Raw genomic sequence first — 21586 nt, 5'->3', positions numbered from 1 at the left:
TGGGGCGAGTGGGGGGGACGGGGATGGCTATGGCTATTGCTATGGCTGCGGGGAATGAGAATGAGAATGGGAATGGGAATGGGAATGGGAATGGGACTGTCAACGGGACCGGCCCTATTAATGGGAACACCAATGGCAATGGCACTGGCAATGGTCATGGCCATAGTCACAGTCGAAGTCACAGTAATAGTGGAGCCGGACACCACGGTCGAGGCGCTTTCTCCATTGCCGTCGAGCGCGGACATATCTCAGTCGTGAGGTATCTACTTGGATGGGACAAGACGGATCCGAATCTGAGTGATTCATGGAAACACCAGTGTCCGCTTCTTGTGGCTGCGATTACCGGTGACGAGAGCATGGTCTCTACGCTGGTGGAGTGTGAAAGGGTGGATTTATTGAATCCCGATGTCTCCGGTACCACGCCTTTACATGCAGCTGTTGAGCGGAATCATGTGGATGTTGTGAAACTTCTACTCCAGACTTCGCGGTCTAGGTCGGATCTAAATCCAGGGCCAGGGCCGGGTGGTACGCGGATCGCAGATGTTAATGCGAGGAATAGCTCCGGCCAGACGCCGCTTCATATTGCTGTTTTGCAGGACTATGTTGATCTTGTTATGCTGCTTCTCGAATCGGGCGCTGATCCGAGGCTCACTTGTGCGGAGGGATTGACTGCGTTGGATCAGGGGGATCAGTGGTCTCGGGATGGGAGGGCGACGACAGCATTACGGGAATATATGAAGAAATTATGATCTGATCTGACTTGGCTGGTTCTTTTTCGGGTCATTTTCATATTCAAATTTAGATTCCGATTCGATTACCCTTGCGCCCTCTCCTTCTATCTGGTATATTGATCTGGGGCTTTTGGGTGATTTGTCACTGTCTAGTCTTTCCCATTTATTTCACAAGTCCGAACCCGGCGATAGAACGGAACGGTAAAGTATGCACAGCGAAGAGAATATCAAAGAGTAAATACTAGTAGCAAATAGCGAATAACACAACGGGGAATCAATTCAAACATGCGATGTATCAAGTGATGTGGATTGAACACGGAGCTATGAATGTCGAGTGCAAATGAACAGGCTATAGCAACACAGCGAGACGCAAATGGGGAATTACAGAGCAGAGGCAAAGGTGGAAGCAGACTTAATCCGCCAAAACGTAGCGTAGCATCACGACGAACGGATCGGTCAACTTGAGAATCTCCGTTATCTCAGGCTTGACGGGTTCGCCAGCGGTGCGGCGGAGTTGGTCCTGTTTCTTTGAACGACGCCGGCGCTCAACGGTAATTGGATCGTCCAATTCCTCCTCGTCAGCAGCTTCATCTTCAGAGTCGGATGCTTCGTCAGAGATGGTGAGATCCTCGAGATCGGCCTGATTTAGGTTAGATATACATGTTTTCAAAGCTGGCATTGCAGCACATACCTCGTCCAGACCAAAGTCGCTGCCCTTGAACGTGGCACTGCCCGGGATCGAGTCGTTGCCAGTTCCCTCAGCAGCCATCTTTTGGCGCGTCTTGTTCAGGTGCCACCTCTTGCGATCTTCTTGCCACTTGATAAGCGCGTTGATTTCTACAAGCGCAATGTCCCTGTCGATTTGGCCGACGCCAACGGCACCCTGGAACAGAGCGTTCATATCGAGTCGGCCAGCCTCGCCAGCCTTCGGGCCCTTACGTAGGAATTCCAGGATTTCCTCAATCCAGGTCATCAGCGACTGGAACAGGCCGTTGTCGTGGATGTGAACCTCGTGGATGAACTTGTAGAAATTGTCCTCGTGGCGAGCGCATAGATCGATAAAGGCCTGGACGGTCTGGTTCGGATCCGCCGATGCATCCTGGCGCTGGGCACTCTCGATCACGGAGATGGCGTCGTCGGCAAATACGGCGAAATCGGTAATACTGCTGTACACGTTGGCGGATTTGTATACCCGGACCAGCGGCTCGTAGAAGATGGTGAAGAGATCGCGGAAGAGTTGCAGCGTGGTAGGTTCCTCGACGATGCTGAGCATCATCGCCTTATCGCGCTGGCGGGTGTACAGCTTGAGAAGCTGTTTCATATTGGCGAACCATTGGGCTCCTTGCTGCATCTCCACGTCGACATTGTCTACCGCATTGTTCCAGGCGACCCACCCGTTGAAGACCTTGCCGATTTGCTCAGCGTTGAGCTCTGGAGAGATCAGCTCGGAGCGGAGAATAGCAACGATGATATCAGCATCCTCTAATTCCGCCTCCTCCCGAATCTCGTTCTTGATGCTCTCATCCGCATCCACGAAGTTCTTCAGCTTCTGCGCGAGAACGGTGTCATCGACCTTGCCCGATAGCGATGTTATCGACTTTTGGAAATCCTTAATACTTTCGTTGAGAGTCAGGGAGAAGATTCGTTGCAGTAGTGACCGCGAGCCAAAGGGCTGAGCGCAGAAGAGGTCCAGAACGCCAGACATGACCGCCGCGGGGTTGGCGATGCGAATGACATTCTTCATGAGGGTGTATGGAACAAGACCGTGGATCCGCTTGGCTTGTGCAAAGAGTTCTGGAGAATTATCCTCGGCAAGGAACAGGTGATAGACAGTTGCGGCAACCTCAATTCGAAGCCATTCGGCGAATTTCTGGTATTGTGGGCTGAGCTCCGCAATGCATGACTTTTCGCGAATTTCAGAGAAAAGCTTCGTCAATCCATCTGTGAAAGGTTAGATGGGTGTGTCCGAGGCTATTTGGAGCCCAATTTGCATTTTTTGCAGGAGAAATACTTACTGCTCTCAACAATATCCCGGCGGAACTTCTCCATATACACATCTAACTCCGCGGCACGCTGCCGCGCAATTTCGTAGAATCGCCTTCCTTCTTCGATTCTGACTGCATCCATCGCCTTGCGTCTGTCCACATCGAGCAGTTCCTCCTCATTCAGCGTTACTGGTTTGGCAGTCAAGAACTCCTCCATGGACTTGGACTCGGCAATGCGCTTGTTCTGCAATAGAGTACGAATGAATGCACGCAAGGAGACACGCTGCTCCTCGCGATACAACACGGTCTCCCGTGATACATCCGTTGATGAACCCCGTGGGGACTTGGTGGATCGCGTCGAGCCCCGCGAGACTGATCGCCGATGACCGCCGGGGGCCAATGTTCGGCCTGAAGAGGCGGGCTCATCGGCGACACTGGCATCCTGGGTGGATAGGGATGATACGGAAGAAGCATCGTCTTCTCCGTTACTGCCGAACCAGCTGGAGCTTGTCGAGGTCTTATTCTTGCGGGGTAGAGGAGGGAGATGTTTGCCGGGGAACTCGGTGCGCAGTCTTCGGTGCAGCTTGACAAATTCGCCATATCTTCTGCCGATGTGGATCTCGTCTTGACTGCCGCGACGTACTCGAAGGATGAATTCCTAAACCGCTGGGTTAAATACTCCCTGGTTGTATGGTCTTGTAAGTGTAGGCATGAAACTCACTGCATGTTGGTGGTACCGGACGGTCCGCTTGACAGATGTCACTCGGACCGCAGCCACATTTACATCCCAGCCATTGATGGCATGACCTTCAGGCATGTTCACCAGTAACCCATTGTCATTGGCTCCGCGCTCAACCACCTCCATCTCTGAGAACTGAATACGTTCCTCATATCCCGACGCAGTCGGTACACCAGAGACCATCATCAGTTCGACGAGCTTCTCGCACTTGCGCGCCAGTTTCCGGCGCTTTGTCTCCTCCAAACGATCCTCCGAGGATGAGACATGTTTATTGGCAAAAGATTCAAGGAACTATCACAACCATCGGTCAGTCAAACAATCATTCAACTAGCTCGTCTGCGCTCGGTCGGAAGGGGAGAACGCACCACTTGCAACTTATCCTGCCAGAACTCCTTCTCCTTGGCCTGGTCGAGAAAGGGGAAGTTGCGAACATGGTTGACGAAGATATAGCGAAGGATAGGCAGTTCCGAGTCGATGGGGGCGACCTCGCCGAGTTCCGATCGAAATGGGGCGCCGAATCGTTGCAATGCGGTGGGGGAGTTTAGCTCGTTGATTTCGCTGCGCACCTGGAGAGCGATGAGTTCGCGCTTGAGGTCTTCATTGCACAGATGGGTGAAGTTAGCGAGTGTCAAAAGAGCGCTGCACACATTGCATAGCAGTCGCACGGGTTGATTGAAGGGGCGAACTGGATCGCGGGGCAAATCTCACAGTGTTCTTGCTTGCCAGTCAGGATCTGACCCGGGGCCGGGCCGGACTCGAGCTGTTTCTCGTCGCGGTCTCCGCTTGGGATCGCGGGATCGGACTGCATGTTGACGTGTTTGAGGCGATCACAGATGTAGATGTAGATGTAAGTGTAAGTGTAAGTGCAGGCGTGGAAGCTGGAAGAAAGGAAGAAAAGGAGCAGCTAGTGGATAGCTGGTAAACTTAAGGCTGCGGGGCGGAATCCGTCTGCCTGCGGAGATCCAACTCAGCCCTGGTGGGGAGATCAAGGAAGTGGAGTGGAAAAGAAAGAATCCAGAATAGCAATGACAGAGAGTGACAGAGAGTGACAGGGAAATGGACAATGACAATGGGGGGGGGGGGATGTTAAGAAGAGAAGAGGAGGAATTAAAGGAAGGCGGGGGGAACAGCTGATGTCGTCACCCGAAACTGCGAGTAACTCAACTTGACGCTCGACACTGACAGCCACGCATATTACTATTTCTATTCTGTTTCTATTCTCACCACAGTCACACAACCCAGGACCACCTCCTCGCCTCGTCCTACCTCTCCATCTTCCTAGTTCCACTTCACCTTGGCAACCCATTGGCACCGCCACCGAGATCATCAGCCTCGTCTCCCACGAACAAGGCTGAGGACCTTCACACTGTTGCCTATATTGGCATGCGCCAAGGGTGTGTTGAACAACATTTCCAAGCATACTAGCAAATCAAATGTCTTCTCCACCAGGCTCGCTGAGTGGAGATACGTAGAGGGTTGGGTGGCACTGGCATTGGCATTGCATTCTATTGGCGAGGTCAATCGTGGGAAGCGCCAGCCCTATAGCCCTATACTAGTACTAGTATGAAGTAAGAGTACTAGTTAGTAGCGAGTCATAGGTCTACAAAGACTACTTACACAATTGAACTGGTTCGACTACTGCAGCTAAGTATGTTGAGTTCCAAAGGTTGTCAATGCGCCGCGTCATTGTCCTCGGATCGGCGTGAATGATTGCCGATGATGGGCGGTGCTATTGATGGGTCGATGGGTCGAGTCACACAGAGATTGTCAATAATCCAACTTGAATGCATGGGATTCACTTCAATAGACATTTATCTACTCTATTGTCTCCGGCCACTGTCACTCTACAACTCTGTTTTGGCCATCGCTGCCATCTGGTCTACTTGGACATACCCACGTAAACGTAAACGAGTTCGAACTTGGTCGGCTTCATTCTACCAACCCATCCCGTCCATATTGCAACTAACTGAAAGACAAGACAAAGATCAAAAGAAAATATAGATTCGCAATGTATGAAACTATTCTCCACTGGATCAACATTACATCTGCCCACCTCCTTCACGCTAGACAGCAAACTTGAAGTCAGCCGCTGCAGCGAACTGTAGCCACGCATTCGACTTTTCATAGATTCGAAAAAAAGGAGTGTGAAAAAAAAAATAACAACAGTTAAATTGGAGACAGTTGAATCAAAATAGCTCGCTTGCTCGAGGGGGGAAAGAAAGAGATAGTGATAGATTGAAACAGAGGCGGAAATATTTCGGGCAAGGCACAGCCGTGCCCTATCTTGCTTGCGTAAATTGTCAAGTCAATCGGAAGGATAATGATAAAGGTTAGACAGGTCGACTCGTCTATTTCTTGTACTCCATCTCCTGCACCAACCAGGCTTCATTGTTCATATCCTGCGATTCCCATCCGGGAATGCCGCGAAACATGTCCGGTTCCACGAGTGGAGGGAACATTGTCTCGGAGGTAGGCACGTAGCCCATCGAGGCCATTTGTTGGGGGGTAGGGTGATGCTGGTGTTGAGGTTGAGGCTGAGGTTGCTGCGGTTGCGGCTGGTGCTGGGCCTGTTGCGGGCGAGCCACGTAGCGGTTGTTCGGATGCATCATGTTGTTCATCATGTTGTTGTCATAAAGGGGGAAATCGGTATTTCCCTGCTGGCCAGCAGACTTGTAAAGGCTCTGAAGGTGCTCATCCGCGCCGGTGGAGTCGGGCGAGTACAGCATCAGATTGCCCTGGGCGTTGGGGGGAAAGTCCAGAGACATTACCATGGGCGGCGTAGTTGTAGTTCGGCGCCATGTTCATGTCACCCGTGGAGGGCTTCAGACCACTGTTGTCAGAGTAGACGGGAGTGGGAAGCTGCATGTTGGGCGCTGAGTAGTCCTCTTGCATGTTGGATGTTTCGAGGCGGTTCCACTCATAGTCGAAGCTCATGTTGTGGTCGGTGTTGCTCGCGAGAGGGGAGCCATCGAAGGACATGGACGGGGCCATCAGGTCGGGGACGGATCCTGCGGAAGGCACGGACATCGAGTTCATGGATTGTCGGTGCATCGACAGGGAGGAGATGAGCCCGTTCGGGTCACCGGCCCCGAACTGGTTCTCCATGGCATCGAGATTGGCCGAGGTGAACAGACTGAAGTCATTGCCCATACTGCTCGAGGTATTGGTCCCGGAGAAGGGAGAACTCTCGAATAGAGGGGGAAAGTCCTCGCTGCGAGCCTGCGCAGGAGGATCGTTGAAGTTGAACGGAATATGATCTGGCCACGCAGAGGGTTCACAGGGCGAGGCACTGGGACCCGAGACAGGGGTCGGGAAATCGGTAGGCCGGGAACCGGGAGTGGAAGCACCCACACTCGGAGTACGAGGTGTGGCCTGTAGGGACGAGCCACGCTTGCTGCCGCCACGGGCGTTGTTCTTGGAACGAACATAAACCCAGCCGTGGGCCTTCTCCATGTGCTGCTTGCAATTGCTCTCGCGCTTGGAGGCATATGTGCAAGGCTGGAAGCTGCACTTGAACAGAGCAGGGGTGTCCGAGTGCTTGTCGTTCATGTGGCGGTCGCGCTCCTTCTCAGTGGGCCACCCAAGCGATTCATACTTGCAACCGGCAAAGGCGCATTTCCATGGACGAGAATGGGTTTTCTCGTGCTTGGTCAAATCACAAGGACGCTTAAAGATCTTGTCGCAGTCCTTGCATTTCTGGTTGATATCCATGGGAGGCGCATTCTTCTTGCGACGGGCCATGGAACGCTGAACACCCTCGTCGGTCGACTGGTCAAAGCTGATGGTACGCTTGAAGACATACGGGCTGTCAGGGTTGATCGGCTTTCCTGTGCGCATGGAGATGGGCTTTCCATTCTGGGTCACGATTATCTCGGCGGGCTTGCCATTGATCGATAGACCACCTTCGAGGGCGGCTTCGGAGACACTATATCGGTGGTTAGTATTTATTTCGAGTTGCTGGATAGAGATCGGATGAAACCTACATCGAGATTTTCTTCTTCTCTTCCCCCTGGGCGGCCTGCACCCGGTCTTGGGAGGCGCGAATCATTGCGGCGTAGCGGCGAACCTGGGAAACGAGATCGACAAAATATCCGTTAGTGTATGGGCGATCGGTTGGTAATCGCTGGTCGCGGTCGTTCAGGTGCGAGGCCGACGTATGCAAGCACTGGATCGTAAACTCGGCGAAGTTGAGATAGGCATGTCGAGAGGAAGTCGACTTCTATCGGCGCAAAAGAAATATATATGAGCCAAGGAGGAGTCCTCGAGGGCGTGAATATCAGACAATAGAGAGTGGGTACTTACCGGTGCGAGCCAAAGAAGGGTCTTTTCGAGATCCCGTAGGCAGACGATCTGCTTTTTGACAATGCGAGAGGGAACGCTCCGAGCCAGAGCATGAAAAGGTTGGAGTTTGGGCTCCTTGAGAATGGGGATCAATACGAATTTCTCAATCGACTTGCAGGCAGCAAGGCCCAATTGTCTTCTGGGGGTTGACCCGCTCTCAAAAGACTCGGCGGTTGTTGTGATTGCTGACTGATCGTGAATGTCCTCATTCACTGATAAATCGGACGTTAGACAATAGTCCGACAACAACAATACGGATTCATTGATTCCATTGATTTCACAATCTTTGGCCAACTTACTCGCTTTGCTCAGGGGAGACATGCTCTCCACACTACTGATTGATGAACCCAACCCGCTATCGGAGTCATGTGCCTCTTCCGAGGAAACCTTTTTGTCTTGTGTGGAGGACTGGTTCTTGCCATCGCCATTTGAGGGCTTTTTAGTAGCAGTGTCATTTACACCAGCTGCGGAGTTAGCACGCGAGCGGGTAGGGTCGGCCTTGGATTTGGTCGACGGCTTCTCCTCTGGGGAGTCTGCGAGGGTCAGGCGATCCAGGATGGAAGCCATGCGCTGATCACTCGTAGTAATGGCGTCCAGCGAGGTGGGAGCACGACGAGGCAGAGAGCGGATGCTCAGGACAGGGTCTTGGTCACTGGATGGTGGACTGGTGGGAGTGTTGAAGGTCTCTCCTTTCCGTAGCGGCATCTTGGAAGGACCGGAGGGGGATTCAGTCTGGAGAGAAGGGAGGTTGGAGTTTAAGTTGGGCCGGCGACGCGGGTGCATCCGGCCAGAGTCAACTTGAGAAGCAGTCATGATGGGCTGGTTCTGGATGGGGGGCCAGCGTTAGCACGCAGGCAACAAGCAGGGTGTGGAACAAGATGTGTCCCGATGATTGGGTCTCTCTTGCGGTGACTCACCGATGGTTTTGGCGGTCCAGCTGATTCGAGAAGTGACTTGCGGTCGAGTCAGAGGCTAACGAGTCGATCCAGAGTTGAGGCTCCGCTGTGGGCGTTGTATATAAGAGACAGCGGAGGGCCTTTCAACGTTGAAAGGGAATCGACAGGATGAAGGATCTCAACGACAAGAGTCTCAAGAGTTCCAGGAGAGATAAAGGGTCGATGAGAAGATCGGATAACACGGCGCTCACGGCAGACGAAGACTTCGATGCCGGATGGACCGGTATTGCGCTCAGGGCGAATCTCGATTGCGCCCGTTTGAGGGTGGACCTGGAGATGGGTGCAAAAACGAGAGATGCAAAACGAAGCGAAGCAACGGGCGATAGCAACAATATGGGTATAAATCGATAGCGTACGGATGATGAACAAGAATCAGAATGGAGAACAGACCAGACAACTGGAGATGAGAAAGATGACGGCGACCGCGTTGGACGATGTCTGCCTGATAGACGAAGGCCCTAGTCTCAATTGGGTCAAAGGGGGGGGGAGGGCGAAGACGGTTGATTGGGCGGTGAGGGATGTGGTACCAAATACATAGTACACATCAAATACACTCCTCACTACTCTCAGCTTGGCCCCCGCGGGGCCCCTTACCCTTACCATACTAGTATCCCGTCATCTATTCCAAAATTGGAACATCGGAACAAAGACCAAGTTTCCGTGAGCCGCATCGCCCGTCCTCCGTAATCCACTCCTGGACCCCTGGGTAGAAAAAAAAAAAGTCAGAAACCTCCGAAAAGTCACTGCCTATCGTCGTTGTCGTCAGCACGGGAAAGAAATGCCGCCGGAATATTCAGTTACCTACCCTAGGGTAACCATTCTCAAGCGATCCTAGAACCATCCCAGCAGGTAGCCAGATTTTTCTGGCCCTCCCTGCACGGCGTACTCCGTACGAGACTCCGTACGAGACTCCGTACTCTCAAGTCAGCCTTGCCGCCCCAACATTCAGCGATCTGGTCCACATTTTCCACATTTCCGCACCTCGCAGTGGAACTGGAACATTCCCACCTTCCACATTCTAACGGGGTCTTGGCACGTGACTTTTGAGGCTCCCTATGGATGTCGGCCAGTTCGTAAGTTTCGTATTCGATTCCGTTTAACAGGCTAGTGATGCTGGTCCGTCGGCAGTCTGGGTTGCTCCGTGTCCGTTGGAACTGCAGATCCCTGGGAAATGCCCACTCGATGCTTGCCAAGTGGCATGCTCCGCCACCGTTGTGAGGCTTAGTCCCCCGACCGGGACTGCGTACCTCTGCTGCCTAAAAGTGATGATACCTGCCAAGACATGCACCTTCAAAACAAACCTAAAAAATATAGCCCACGGAATCTAGACAATACGGAGTGATGGAGCATGATCAGCTCAGATATGTGAAAAGGGTAAAGATCAGTGGTAAGTTCGAGCATCCAGCCAGGACCAGCGAATAGTAACTAGTATGGAGTACTACTCGTAGTAGGTAAACTGCCAGTACAGCCTGCATTTACCGTTGACGGTCGTTCCTGCTGTGTTGGTGCCTTGCAGTGCGTTCCTTCCTCGGACCCGAATGTTTTGTCTAGGAAAATCAACTAAGAACAACATGAACCATCTCTCTCCAACCATTCCTCTTACCACCCACAAATGCATGGTACTCTGGCATCGCCAGATTCTGTCTTTTTCACACCGCTCTATTCCTTTTCCTGCGACAACGCAGACAACCTGTTTGGAAAGTGCCAGTGGCCTCGATATACAACAGAAGATCCAGCTCACCCCGTCGTGATATTGGACCATTCGTGGTCATCGAAGCGTATGGGGTGGTAATGGTTTCCGCGCAATCCTCAGAATCCGCGTGAGTGGGATGTGGTTCTATACCCAGCCTTGAAGCATGGAGGGCAGACTCTCCAAGTCTGACGACACGGAAAATGATTCTGAACTTTCCGACATGGCGGACAATATCTCCAACTTATGAGTCTTGGTCTAGGTCATGGTACTAATCATCATCTCGGGTAGTGCAAGGATTAGATCCGAAGGTTCGAACCCTTTCCCGTCAATGCGCTCCCACTGGCCTTCCAGACGAGATATGGCGGAGGCCACTTGAGAAGACGCCGTCATTTCAACCGGCTTCAAATACAATTCTACACCGGCCTCGGGCCAGACACTCCTGCTCCTTCCAATGTTGCGATCCATCGCCACTGGTAACTTTCTCAAGTCAACTATTTCGCGAATCCTTCGCACCAAATCCAAGCCGCGAGAATTTATGTGCTGGTCTGAGAAACCGTGGGACGCCCGGGTGCCATGTTCCATCGGAAAATCAGCACAATTACCAATGTTTCCAACGTCAAGGCTGCAATGGTTTAAATGGTGGGGAACACCCCTTCTCCAATATACAGTTGGTATACCTATGGAACACACCGGACAGCCAACAGAGACAGTTACCAAGCGCAGTTTCTGTCCGTGGCTGCTGAGATTATACCCACTTCTATACCCTGTTGTGCTTCTTTCTTCTTTTCATATCAGTTCCTGATCATGCCCATATCCGTACTCTTCTTATCCAAAGGCAGGTCGCAGCAAAACCGTGACTCTGCATCTCCGAAAACTCCAAGAAATATTATCTTGACTCGGAGTTGGAGAATTTCATTTGCAACTTGAATATAACGACTCCTACTCCTGCTGGTCTTCCCATCTGGCAGACACTGGCAACTTTCGCTACAACCTCAGGCTGTAGTAGTTCTATGATAATTACTAGTACCTAGGTACTATATATATATTCTTTCCATGATCGAGATTACTACTCGGAACGGTCACGGTGCCACCTGGGCATTGAGTATAATCAAGACTGGATGCCAGTGCCTTTTTTTTTTACGAAGTCTGGCAATCATAGAACTTAAATGAATTGAAGACACATAGTACCTAGGTAGTACCTGAGCATTCGTCGTCCTCGGCCAGGAGTACAGAATATGGCGACTGCGGCAGCTCAGGGCAGTACTCCGCCGCTCGCGGATCACAGGCCGAGCACCAATGGCATCACCGGGCATCACCCTAGTCTCATGTATACTAGTACTCCTAGTACACTAATATGTCCAGCTTTGGATAGTTGATTAGTTTTGAAGATGAGATTCAATAAACTCATCTATCATTGCACAGCTTATGTAACCACCAGAATATGGATATTACTACTCGTAGTGCACGCATGGCTGGACCTCGGCTCTCCGGGAACTGGCAGAACGCCGAAGGCGGGCGGTGCCGAGTGTTGACTGGACTTCCCCCCGGATTCTACTCCGGCGCATTACCTTCTCCCCCGCGATCCTCTTTGCTTGCGAGCTCTCTTGACTGTCTGATGAGCTCGGTGGCCCGGTGAACACTGAATAACCACTTGTTATCAATCACCTCCCTCTCCTGAATCCCTCCGCAGTTCCCCGACAGCAATTGGAAGCGGAAGTCCTTCCCCCCCCGCGCTCGCTATGGACTTCGAGCAATACGGGCAAAGCTCACAGCAGCCCAAGCAGCGTCGGAAGAGAGTCGCCAAGCGAAGGCAACGCAATAAGCCCCCAGTTGCTGCGCGCCTGGCGCTGGATCCTCAGCTGCGCGGCAATGTCGGCGTCTTGTCCGAGGATCTGGCGACCGACCTCTTCCCCAACAAGCTATTCAGGGTGAGTGATTCCGACCTCGGTAAATGAGCCGATAGATTCGCCAATGGACCTGGAATTGACTCAATTTGTCTTTTAACTGATAGGCGCAGCGACCAACGATGGAATCTTGTATGTCGCCGTTTCCCCGCATTCCGCAACCTCGTCCGCGGTGGAAGATCAGGCATGGACCATCCTGCCGGTGCAAATCCAGTCGTCCGAGAGGACACACGCCCCGATTTCGCATTCGACTGTTCTATTCCCCGACTCCGCAGACTCTCTTCAACCATTCCTACAGGCCCTTGGCAAACTGGATTCATCCCGGAACTCACTGCAGACGCACCGGGCCGTGGAGATCCGCATCCTCGACGTAGCCCCCTTGCATCTCGATACAATCTTCGTAACGGTCGAGCGCCATTTACTCCGCAATCACGATGATGTACAAAACAAATTTGGCGGTGGTTTTCCCGGAAACGTACATGGACCCAATGGGGTTTGGCCGAAAGGAAAGATCGCCGATACAAAGAAGCTCTCCAAGAAGGCCGCGGCTGATGCGGAGATGCGACTAACTGCGGCTGTACGAGAGGCATTGGCGGCGCAACGCATTGTTCATGTCGGGGATGTGCTGCCTCTACCTCTCCCCCCTCACCCCATCACCTATGCTCCCGCCCCGCCTGCGAGGATCTCATTCTGTGAGCCGGTATCACAGGGTCTTTTGATGCCAACAAGCAAGGTTGTTCTTGTGCAAGCTCGTCCTCAAGGTCATCGGGCACCGCAAGCCCTCCCACCGCGATCTGCTCTTCTCAAGCAAGTGGCCGAAGATGAGGCCGATGATACTTCTAATGAACAGTTCTATTCCGCCGCCGAAGATAAACCTGGAGAGAGCGGGACCGAAATGGAGACTACTTCTGCTGCCGAGGAGTCCGAGACGGAGGGATCGGCGGGTTCTGTTAGCGATTCATCTGATGATTCTCTCGAAGACATGATTTCGCTGTCCGCGCCCGAGCTTCCCCAACCACCTTCAGGTGTTATGTCGTCGATGACTTCGGCAACACCCCGAGCGGGTGGACGACGGATGGACGGGATCCACACTCCAGGCTCAGTCGCATCTAATTTCACATCGGCTACTATGCGGCCTGGTCGTGGTGGCGGCAAAGTGTTCAAGGTTGAAGGACTTCTACAGCAAGTACCAAATGAAGTGTTGCATCCCCGTCCTCGTGATGATGAGGATGTCGATTCTTTCATTTTCGTGGATATCAGCACTCTAGCCAAGATTGGTTGCTTCTCCGGAGACTGGGTGCGGATTGAGGCGGCCGAGGAACCCCAGCTGAATATGTTCGCCTCACTCAAATTCGGTAGCTTCAACGACTCCCCAGAGGACTCAGGTGAATGGCGTCCTGTCAAGGTCTTTGGTCTACCTGGTCTTCCTTCACCGAAGCCTCGGTATGCGATCAATCCGTCCGGCGATCGTCGTTCAAGCTTCTCCCAACGCGCTCCCACGCGTCTCACACCATCCGTGTTCGTCCCCCCTTTGCTCCTCAGCAACATCGAAAACCCCAAGCATCTTCGCATCTCCCCTATGGTATTCACAGCCGCCAATGGTCCATCTAAGCCCGGTCTCCTACATCAAATGAAGAACAGTGCGGCAAAGAACCCGCCACTGGCTAAGGAAGTCACCCTCCTCAAGGTATCCACTCCCCTTTCCTTGGACAGAGTCCTTCAACCAGCGCTCTTCGCAGGACTCAAGCAATATTTCGAGTCGCGGCGACGGATTTTGAAAAGCGGTGATCTTGTTGGTATCAGTGTCGACGAAGGACTCGGCAGGGCGGTTTTCTCTGGAACCTCCGGAGGTGATAGTGCTCAAGAGGATGATATTACCTCTAGACTAGGCCAGGGATCCAACCCCACTGTCTCCGAAGCGCGCAAGGTTGGCGTTGCTTGGTTCCGTGTAGGCCAGGTGGCGCCGACTGCCGTTGAAGAGCTCGAAGAGACCGAGGAGGATCAGTGGGGTGGAGTGGCTGTCATTGACCCAACAAGCACCCGCATGGTCCAAGCCGGCAGCGATATTAGCCGAGTACCCGGAAATCTGGGCAATGGATGGGAGTATTGGCTTGGAGTGAAGACGATTCCTAAGGCTGTCGGCGAGACTCTAGCGCCGCATGGTATCGTTGCGGAACCACCTCAGGCTTTTATCCCACCCCTACAGCAACGAATCCGAGAGTTGATGGCCGCGGCGACAAGCCCCCGTGCAATTCAACTCGGCATGAAGCCTGTCGTTATTCTGTTGAAGTCCCAACAGAGACACAATGGCAAAGCGACTGTCGCAACGCGCGCTTGCGCAGACATTGGTCTTCATACCTTCCCTCTTGATGCGTACGACATCCTGACCGAAGGTGGTGCTAATGGCGGCGACGTGAAGACGGAAGCGTATCTCAAGGCACGAGCGGAGCGAGCTTTCCACTGTGGTGCAAACTGCACCGCCTTGTTGATTAAGCATATTGAAGTGCTAACAGCCGATCGCATGGTGACGGCGATGGCCGATGTTGTGAGTGATGCTCGAGTCATAATTGCCACCACCAGTGATGTGGAGCAAATCCCAGAAGGCATCCGCAGCATGTTCACCCACGAATTTGAGATGGGTGCCCCCGAGGAGAAAGAGCGTGAGGGTATACTCCGCAACTGCGTTGCTGAGCGAGGAATCAAGCTGTCTGCCGACGTCGATCTGGGGACTGTTGCATTGAAGACCGCTGCGCTGGTGGCTGGTGACCTGGTCGATGTTGTGGAACGAGCCTCTGGAGCTCGAACGGCCCGTCTCGAGAACCTGGTCGAGACTGCCAGCAAGCAACGCCCGGAATCACAAGTCTGCGTTCGAGACGTTCTCCTTGCCGGTGGAGATGGCGCGCGGGCTGTCACGAAAGCAGACTTCGATTTCGCTGTCGAAGCTGCGCGAAAGAACTTCGCCGACTCCATCGGTGCACCCAAGATTCCTAACGTTGGTTGGAACGATGTTGGTGGCTTGACGAATGTCAAGGATGCCCTGATCGAAACTATTCAGCTGCCGCTTGAGCGCCCTGAGCTGTTTGCTAAGGGTATGAAGAAGCGCAGTGGTATCCTGTTCTATGGTCCTCCTGGTACCGGAAAGACTCTACTTGCCAAGGCCATCGCCACCGAGTTTTCTCTCAACTTCTTCTCCGTCAAGGGTCCGGAGTTGCTCAACATGTATATTGGTGAATCCGAAGCCAATGTGAGACGTGTCTTCCAGCGTGCGCGCGATGCCCGCCCCTGTGTCGTCTTCTTCGATGAATTGGACTCCGTTGCACCGAAGCGTGGTAACCAGGGAGATAGTGGCGGTGTGATGGATCGTATTGTCAGTCAGTTGCTTGCCGAGCTGGACGGAATGAACGGCGGCGAGGAGAACAGCGGCGGTGTCTTCGTCATTGGTGCGACTAATCGACCTGATCTGTTGGACACTGCCCTCCTTCGACCTGGTCGATTCGATAAGATGCTCTACCTGGGCGTGTCAGATACCCACCGCAAACAAGCCACAATTATGGAGGCACTTACGAGGAAATTCGCCCTCCACCAGGACCTGTCACTGGATCGGGTTTCCGAGCACCTGCCCTTGACCTATACTGGTGCTGATTTGTACGCCTTGTGTTCGGATGCGATGCTGAAGGCTATTACGCGGAAATCTACTGCCGTTGACGATAAGATCAAACAACTGCCCGGCGGGCCGGTCAGTACGGCCTACTTCTTCGATTACCTCGCGACTCCGGATGATGTGGCGGTGATGGTGACTGAGGAGGATTTCTTGGCGGCTCAGAGTGAAATGGTTCCCAGTGTTAGGTAAGTTTGTTTCCTCGATGATGGGAAGAGAATCAGATTCAAGATACTAACGACGAACACAGTGCCAAGGAATTAGAACATTTCGAACGAATTCGCCAAACCTTCGAATCCGTCGATAAGTCTAAGCAGGATTCTTCCGGCGCCGGTGGGCAGACAATTGCAGAGGCTATGGAGGCATTTAGTATGGGAGAGTCGACAGAGATCCCTCTTGCGAATGGTGACGCCTCGTTCCCGGGAGGTCCTGGGGGCATCCATGGCCGCATTAAGGGTCTCAAGCAATGGCCTGGAGGCATTGTTCGAAGCCCAAGTGGTAGCTCGATCAGCAGTGGTAAGGGCAAGGGCAAGGCTGCTGCTGGTAAGAAGGGGAAGAGTGCCCGGGCTGGAGGAGACTCTGATGCCTCTCTGGATGGCGATGACGAGACTATGGCTGACGGTGCAGTTGAGGAAGATGAGGATGATTATCTTGTTCGCACGGATCATCTTGCGAATCCCATGGAGGAGGTGGAGTAGGTGGAATAGAGGAAGACTTTAGTGACACTGGAATGGTCAAACGGCCTCCAGCAATGTATTATGTGCATCTTTCAATATTATTATTCTGATATAGAAGTATAGAAGTATGACTGGTATCCTACTATTAATATTAGTATACTTACTAGTAATTACTGGTAGTAATCATAGGGTTTCCCAACATGAGGAAGGTACCAAGTCAGGAAGGAAGGATCGCTCCTTCCCCAGTGCTGCCTTCCCACAGCTTCATCGCTCTTTTTCAAGTCTGCAGTTCAAGTCTGTTTTCATCCTTTCCTTTCCTCCTTCACTCCTTCATCTTCTATCCCATATCCAACCCATTTTTCACTTGCCTATGTCTTCGAGTGCTTGGGATGCCGCAAACTTCGATGAGTGGATCGACGATCCTGACTGGGACGAGGCCACCGACGTCGACGCCTGGAAGGATGAAGAGGTTATCGCACATCTGACTAGGGATCCGATGGTGAAAGGTCTTCATCTACAATCTGCCCCTGCAAAAAATAAGCGCCTTCTCCTTGTTCGACCCCCATATTTTCTCGGTACTCTCAACATGCTTCCACCCGAACTCATCGACCACATCCTGGGTTTATTGGATCCAATCTCCCTCCAAACCTTTGGCAGGGCATCTTTTCATGCCCTCTTTGTGGCCGCCCAACAATCCGAGTATCGCCTATTACAGAGAGTGGCTCCTACGATCCTCCCAATGCTTCATATCACGGGTCTCGCCTATCTACACTCAATCCACACCGTCTGTCAAGAACTCCGCTTCCAACATTGCCGCTCCTGCGGTGCCAGAGCAACACTTCTTTCTCTGCCAACCTGCGAACGCATCTGTGAGAATTGTGCTGAACTCAACCAAGCATACTGGGGCCTCTTCCTTTCCGAAGCAAAGACCGCGTTTGCCCTCGACGACGTCGATATCGACCCGCTACCAATCCTCCTCACAAACGCACGCGTCTGGCGAGGAGTGGATCCCGATCCAACTCAGCAGGAGACCGAATTCGTTACAGTGAAGACTGCTCTCACTGCTGGCCTACAGAAATGGGGGTCTCTCCAGAATATGATTGCTACAGCAGAATTGATCTCTCCCGATCGCTACCCTAACGCTGGGGTTGTGGAGATCGCGCATGCCCGGATGTATCGATTTCTGAGAAAGGCCCGGCTATATCCGTTACTTTTTGATCCATCACAGGTTAAACAGACTGCATCGAATCCTCCTTCTTCGACTCATCCCGGTATGATAACTACCCTCTTTCCCACCGTGCCGTCAGGACGGAGCAGACCTTTGTCATTGTACCGCTGCAACGGTTGCTGGATCATCTGTCAAGCGCCCTATCAGATGGCGGACGACCATCTTGACCTCATGGAGATCGATCCAATTGATAGTAGTGCGGAAGATAAGGCACGGATCATTCGAGGTCGGATGTTCATGGTGAGGACAATTGATGAACTGCGCGATCATATTACGCATGAGTGTCTAGGTGCCAAATTGTTGATGTTTCGACGACACAAAATGCACAGAGATGGCGAGGCCGAAGAGCATGGTGATGTCTTGGCGGTGGGAGGCACGGAACATTGACTGAAATTATGCTGTGAGCCACGTGCTCACCTTTTTGCGATTTCGGACCCTTTGATCATATTCAGTGGGGGGTTGAGCCTGGGAATGCTTGTTGAAGATTTTGTTTCTAGCGAACAGTGTGGACGAAAGATCAGAAAAGGAAATAGTATCAGGGACGTTACAAACCACCTTTCACGGCTAGGGATGGAGCCACTAGATCTACTTCCGTCGGAGATGACCCGGTGCCACGTGGGTGACCATGTGGCAATCTCCCGAAGTATGAGATCAATAGATCTATACTAGTACTACGTGGATCTTAACTGTACAACGTTGATAAATCCTCTTCATTCGTATTTTTTTATTTTTTTATTTCATTTCTTTATTCCTTTAATTGATGATCTTCCAATTTTCCCTCCATCTTATTCAATTCTAGTAGTTACTGAGTGCCCGTTGAACTTCCCATGTTGGACTTGGACTGTCTTCTATGTTTCAATGTTTCTACCCTGCATACTAGTACTACTATCGATTATACTTCTCGCAAGGTTACATTAGGTAAATATACTAGTAGTAGAAGTGGATCTTTCAGTCAGCTGTTTATTAGGTTGTACTAAAGAAGGGGTATGAAAATATTATTATACATATTCAATTTGATAATGTAGTAAGTAGTACACAATCATTCAAGTTCACAGAGCACCATTTTGTTGTATGATTTTCAGCGCCCACGATGTAACCCTATTAGCCTCAGAATAAACATCCCTCAGATTCGCCATGATCTCAAGTCCGAGCTGGAAATTCTGCGTTGCCTGATCCTTCTGTATTGAAGGCTCCGCCTTCATTTCAGAGATATGAATCACCAACGCGACTAGGATGCCCGTTACGCCGACAATAGGCAAGCGACTGTGTAAACCTCTTCTGTATAGATCGAAGGCAACGCTCGTGATTTGCTGGGAGGCGTGCTGAACGCAGAAATTCGAGGACGGGAAGAGACGTGATTGGTGGAATACTGCGATCGTCGTGTAGAATGTTATGTGAAGGAGGCTGCGTTGGACGGTGATTGCTGGTTCTTCGTCGATGTCTTGGGGTTCGGAAGGGTTCGTTTGGCAGGACTTTGGAAGGGTATTGGCCCATTCTGCTAGCATGCGCTCGGATACGTAGATGCTGTTGCTGTAATCCGAGTCGTCACTTGTGGATGATGTGGGTGTTGTCGGCGAGGCTGATGAACGGAGTTGGCTCTCCTTGCATTGGATGTCTAGTACATTCCGGATGCAGACTGATAGTCGGGCATTGGCGATGAAGATTAGGCCTAGCTCTCTTTGCGCGAAGAAGTTTCGGGATAGATTTGTGTCAAGTGGCATTCCTGGGCTTTGGGAGGCAAGATTTTGTAGATGGTCGAAGTCGGTTTCTAATACCATCTGGTGACAGAAATCGGCGCGTTGAATGATTGGTCGGCGTCGGAGCCGGAGGGCTATTTGGCAGTCCATTATGTGACAGGACCATGCGATTCGTCTCCAGAGGGTTGGTCGATAGGGGCTGTTTATGGTCTGTGAGATGTCGTGGAAAAGACCGATGGATAGTGCGGTGGAAATTGCGATTCCGATCAGACTGCGGCTGTCATCTCCGTCTGTTGTGTCGAGTCGGTATGTCATTAATAGAAATGCTTGGATGACGGTCAAGGAATCTGTCTCGGTATTGGCTTGATACAGGAGCTATATAGACAGGTCAGTTACCTTTCGGCTTTTCAATGTACTCCTGCAGTTCAGACTTACCCTGGCCTTTTGGAAGAATGATTCTTGAGCCTCTTGTCTGGTTGAGTACCCAGCGTCAAGAATATAGCGTATATCAACGAAAGTTGCCGCGGAGACCATGATGGCATGGTATAAAAGTAGGCTAATCGAGCCATGGCTTCCATGCGCTCCATGGAGGGCTTGGATGAGGGGCTGCCACTCAACGATTGGCATGGAAGGAAGCACACACTCCGCAAATGCCTGTAGGAGAGCATTTTGGAGTGGAACGTTTGGTAGCGCAAATGTGCCATTTATGTGGAGACACTCGATAGTATCTTGGTTCATCATTACTGGAAGAGGTTTGATGAAGCTTGGTAGGAACCCTTCTGGATTCACAGCCCCTGAAGGAGTAGACTGCTCAGAGTGAAGGTTTGTAAAAGTATTCCACACATGTTCCTCTGGAGAGCCAATCAGGTTTATGGGGTTAAATGAATCGGAATGTAAGTCTGAGGTTGTGAAGATGTCAGTCAAACTCGACCAGTGGTGAATAGTGACTGGCGCTGTTGAGACCACTCACGAGCTGGGTCCATAGTAGCTCCAGGCCATTTAGCCGCCGCGTGGCCTGTGAAGGACGCATTGCCGCTATCGAGCCCCAGATGCTGGACATTGGTGTCGATTGGATAGAGATTGCCGGAGGGACTCCCATGTGCCCACTGCTGGGGGGGCCATAGGTGGAGTCGACGGCGAACACTGATAGTCCATCCTTCGTCTAGAAGAGTTAGATCAGAAAGTGGGATGCTACAGGATCGAATGGGCTCACCGTTTGGGCAGTCTTTGATCCATAGTAAGACCTCGCTGTTTCTATCTGTTGGTCCTTTACTCTTGAGATAAATTTTTCGCGCATTTGCTGACGTTTCTCGCGGTGATTAGCCGTGATGCAGGTGAGATGCTTAAGGATCTTCCTGCGTCGTATGTGACCAATCCGTAGAGAATGGTAGCTGGAGAGACGCCGCGTTGAATAGGATCAAGTCAAAATTCCACCGTCTGACACAGAAAGTAGTTGACGAGAGAAAGAAGCAAGGCACCCCGCGTTATTTTATTTTATTTTTGGATGAAACCCCGCGAAATCTAAATGACGGGAGACAGGGATAATAAAGCTTTGGCAAGCCTGGTCTAGAATGGTCGCCTCTTGCATCAAAAAGAGTCAAAATTCCTGTAGAAATCCGGACAGTTCCTGCTCAAAGAGGTTAGAGGCAGCCGGAGGCAGCCTTCGCGCACGGGCGGTGCACATCAAGATCGCTCGGAGTGGAGAGCCCGGCACTTTGCTACCCGTTTTGGGCATCTCCGGGACAGCCGAAGGTTTGACACAACGTTGTCCCGGACAGATCCTCCCTCATTAGTCCTGTTTAGCGTCCGATGATCACACGATTGATGGCTCGGTCGCTGTCTCCGAGGACTAGTGGGAGAGTGAAGAGGGCTCTGTTTGGCTACTTTAATATCCTGTTATATCCAGAATTTGGCGGGGCAGCCCCGGATGACCTCATGTTCAGGCTGACATCAATTAAAGGAGATTAAACTATTTAT

The 21586-nt window shown here is 51.8% G+C and overlaps 8 protein-coding genes across 8 annotated transcripts; 4 read left to right on the top strand and 4 right to left on the bottom strand.

Moving 5' to 3' along the window:
• Window positions 1-41: 41 nt before the first annotated feature.
• Window positions 42-749, top strand: N7481_012078 (ankyrin repeat domain-containing protein; the record flags this gene model as incomplete). Its single annotated transcript, XM_057271297.1, has 1 exon — window positions 42-749. One exon carries the CDS (start codon window positions 42-44, stop codon window positions 747-749), a length of 708 nt encoding a protein of 235 aa, XP_057115485.1.
• Window positions 750-1143: 394 nt separating this feature from the next.
• On the bottom strand, window positions 1144-4263 carry N7481_012077 (PX domain-containing protein; the record flags this gene model as incomplete). The annotated part of the gene is made up of 6 exons (XM_057271296.1): window positions 1144-1371; window positions 1423-2672; window positions 2747-3374; window positions 3438-3746; window positions 3821-4050; window positions 4164-4263. 6 exons carry the CDS (start codon window positions 4261-4263, stop codon window positions 1144-1146), a joined length of 2745 nt encoding a protein of 914 aa, XP_057115484.1.
• A 1540-nt stretch (window positions 4264-5803) lies between these two features.
• ace1 (putative C2H2 transcription factor (Ace1)) lies at window positions 5804-8609 on the bottom strand (the record flags this gene model as incomplete). Its single annotated transcript, XM_057271295.1, has 5 exons — window positions 5804-6112; window positions 6177-7380; window positions 7439-7674; window positions 7758-8008; window positions 8096-8609. The coding sequence occupies 5 exons, from the start codon at window positions 8607-8609 to the stop codon at window positions 5804-5806; spliced, it is 2514 nt and encodes an 837-aa protein (XP_057115483.1).
• A 251-nt stretch (window positions 8610-8860) lies between these two features.
• N7481_012075 (uncharacterized protein) lies at window positions 8861-9103 on the top strand (the record flags this gene model as incomplete). Its single annotated transcript, XM_057271294.1, has 1 exon — window positions 8861-9103. One exon carries the CDS (start codon window positions 8861-8863, stop codon window positions 9101-9103), a length of 243 nt encoding a protein of 80 aa, XP_057115482.1.
• A 3081-nt stretch (window positions 9104-12184) lies between these two features.
• pex6 (AAA family ATPase peroxin 6) lies at window positions 12185-16705 on the top strand (the record flags this gene model as incomplete). Its single annotated transcript, XM_057271293.1, has 3 exons — window positions 12185-12392; window positions 12457-16195; window positions 16258-16705. 3 exons carry the CDS (start codon window positions 12185-12187, stop codon window positions 16703-16705), a joined length of 4395 nt encoding a protein of 1464 aa, XP_057115481.1.
• Window positions 16706-17054: 349 nt separating this feature from the next.
• On the top strand, window positions 17055-18299 carry N7481_012073 (uncharacterized protein; the record flags this gene model as incomplete). Its single annotated transcript, XM_057271292.1, has 1 exon — window positions 17055-18299. One exon carries the CDS (start codon window positions 17055-17057, stop codon window positions 18297-18299), a length of 1245 nt encoding a protein of 414 aa, XP_057115480.1.
• A 662-nt stretch (window positions 18300-18961) lies between these two features.
• N7481_012072 (fungal specific transcription factor domain-containing protein) lies at window positions 18962-20347 on the bottom strand (the record flags this gene model as incomplete). The annotated part of the gene is made up of 2 exons (XM_057271291.1): window positions 18962-19984; window positions 20045-20347. 2 exons carry the CDS (start codon window positions 20345-20347, stop codon window positions 18962-18964), a joined length of 1326 nt encoding a protein of 441 aa, XP_057115479.1.
• Window positions 20348-20529: 182 nt separating this feature from the next.
• On the bottom strand, window positions 20530-20845 carry N7481_012071 (uncharacterized protein; the record flags this gene model as incomplete). Its single annotated transcript, XM_057271290.1, has 2 exons — window positions 20530-20800; window positions 20823-20845. The coding sequence occupies 2 exons, from the start codon at window positions 20843-20845 to the stop codon at window positions 20530-20532; spliced, it is 294 nt and encodes a 97-aa protein (XP_057115478.1).
• Window positions 20846-21586: the final 741 nt, after the last annotated feature.

The sequence above is a fragment of the Penicillium waksmanii genome (genome assembly GCF_028829765.1).
Source record: "Penicillium waksmanii strain IBT 27052 chromosome Unknown utg000010l:1.0-3698451.0:1.0-3701458.0, whole genome shotgun sequence".
In the NCBI taxonomy this organism is placed as follows: domain Eukaryota; kingdom Fungi; phylum Ascomycota; class Eurotiomycetes; order Eurotiales; family Aspergillaceae; genus Penicillium; species Penicillium waksmanii.
This window is presented reverse-complemented; position numbering and strand designations above follow the sequence as displayed.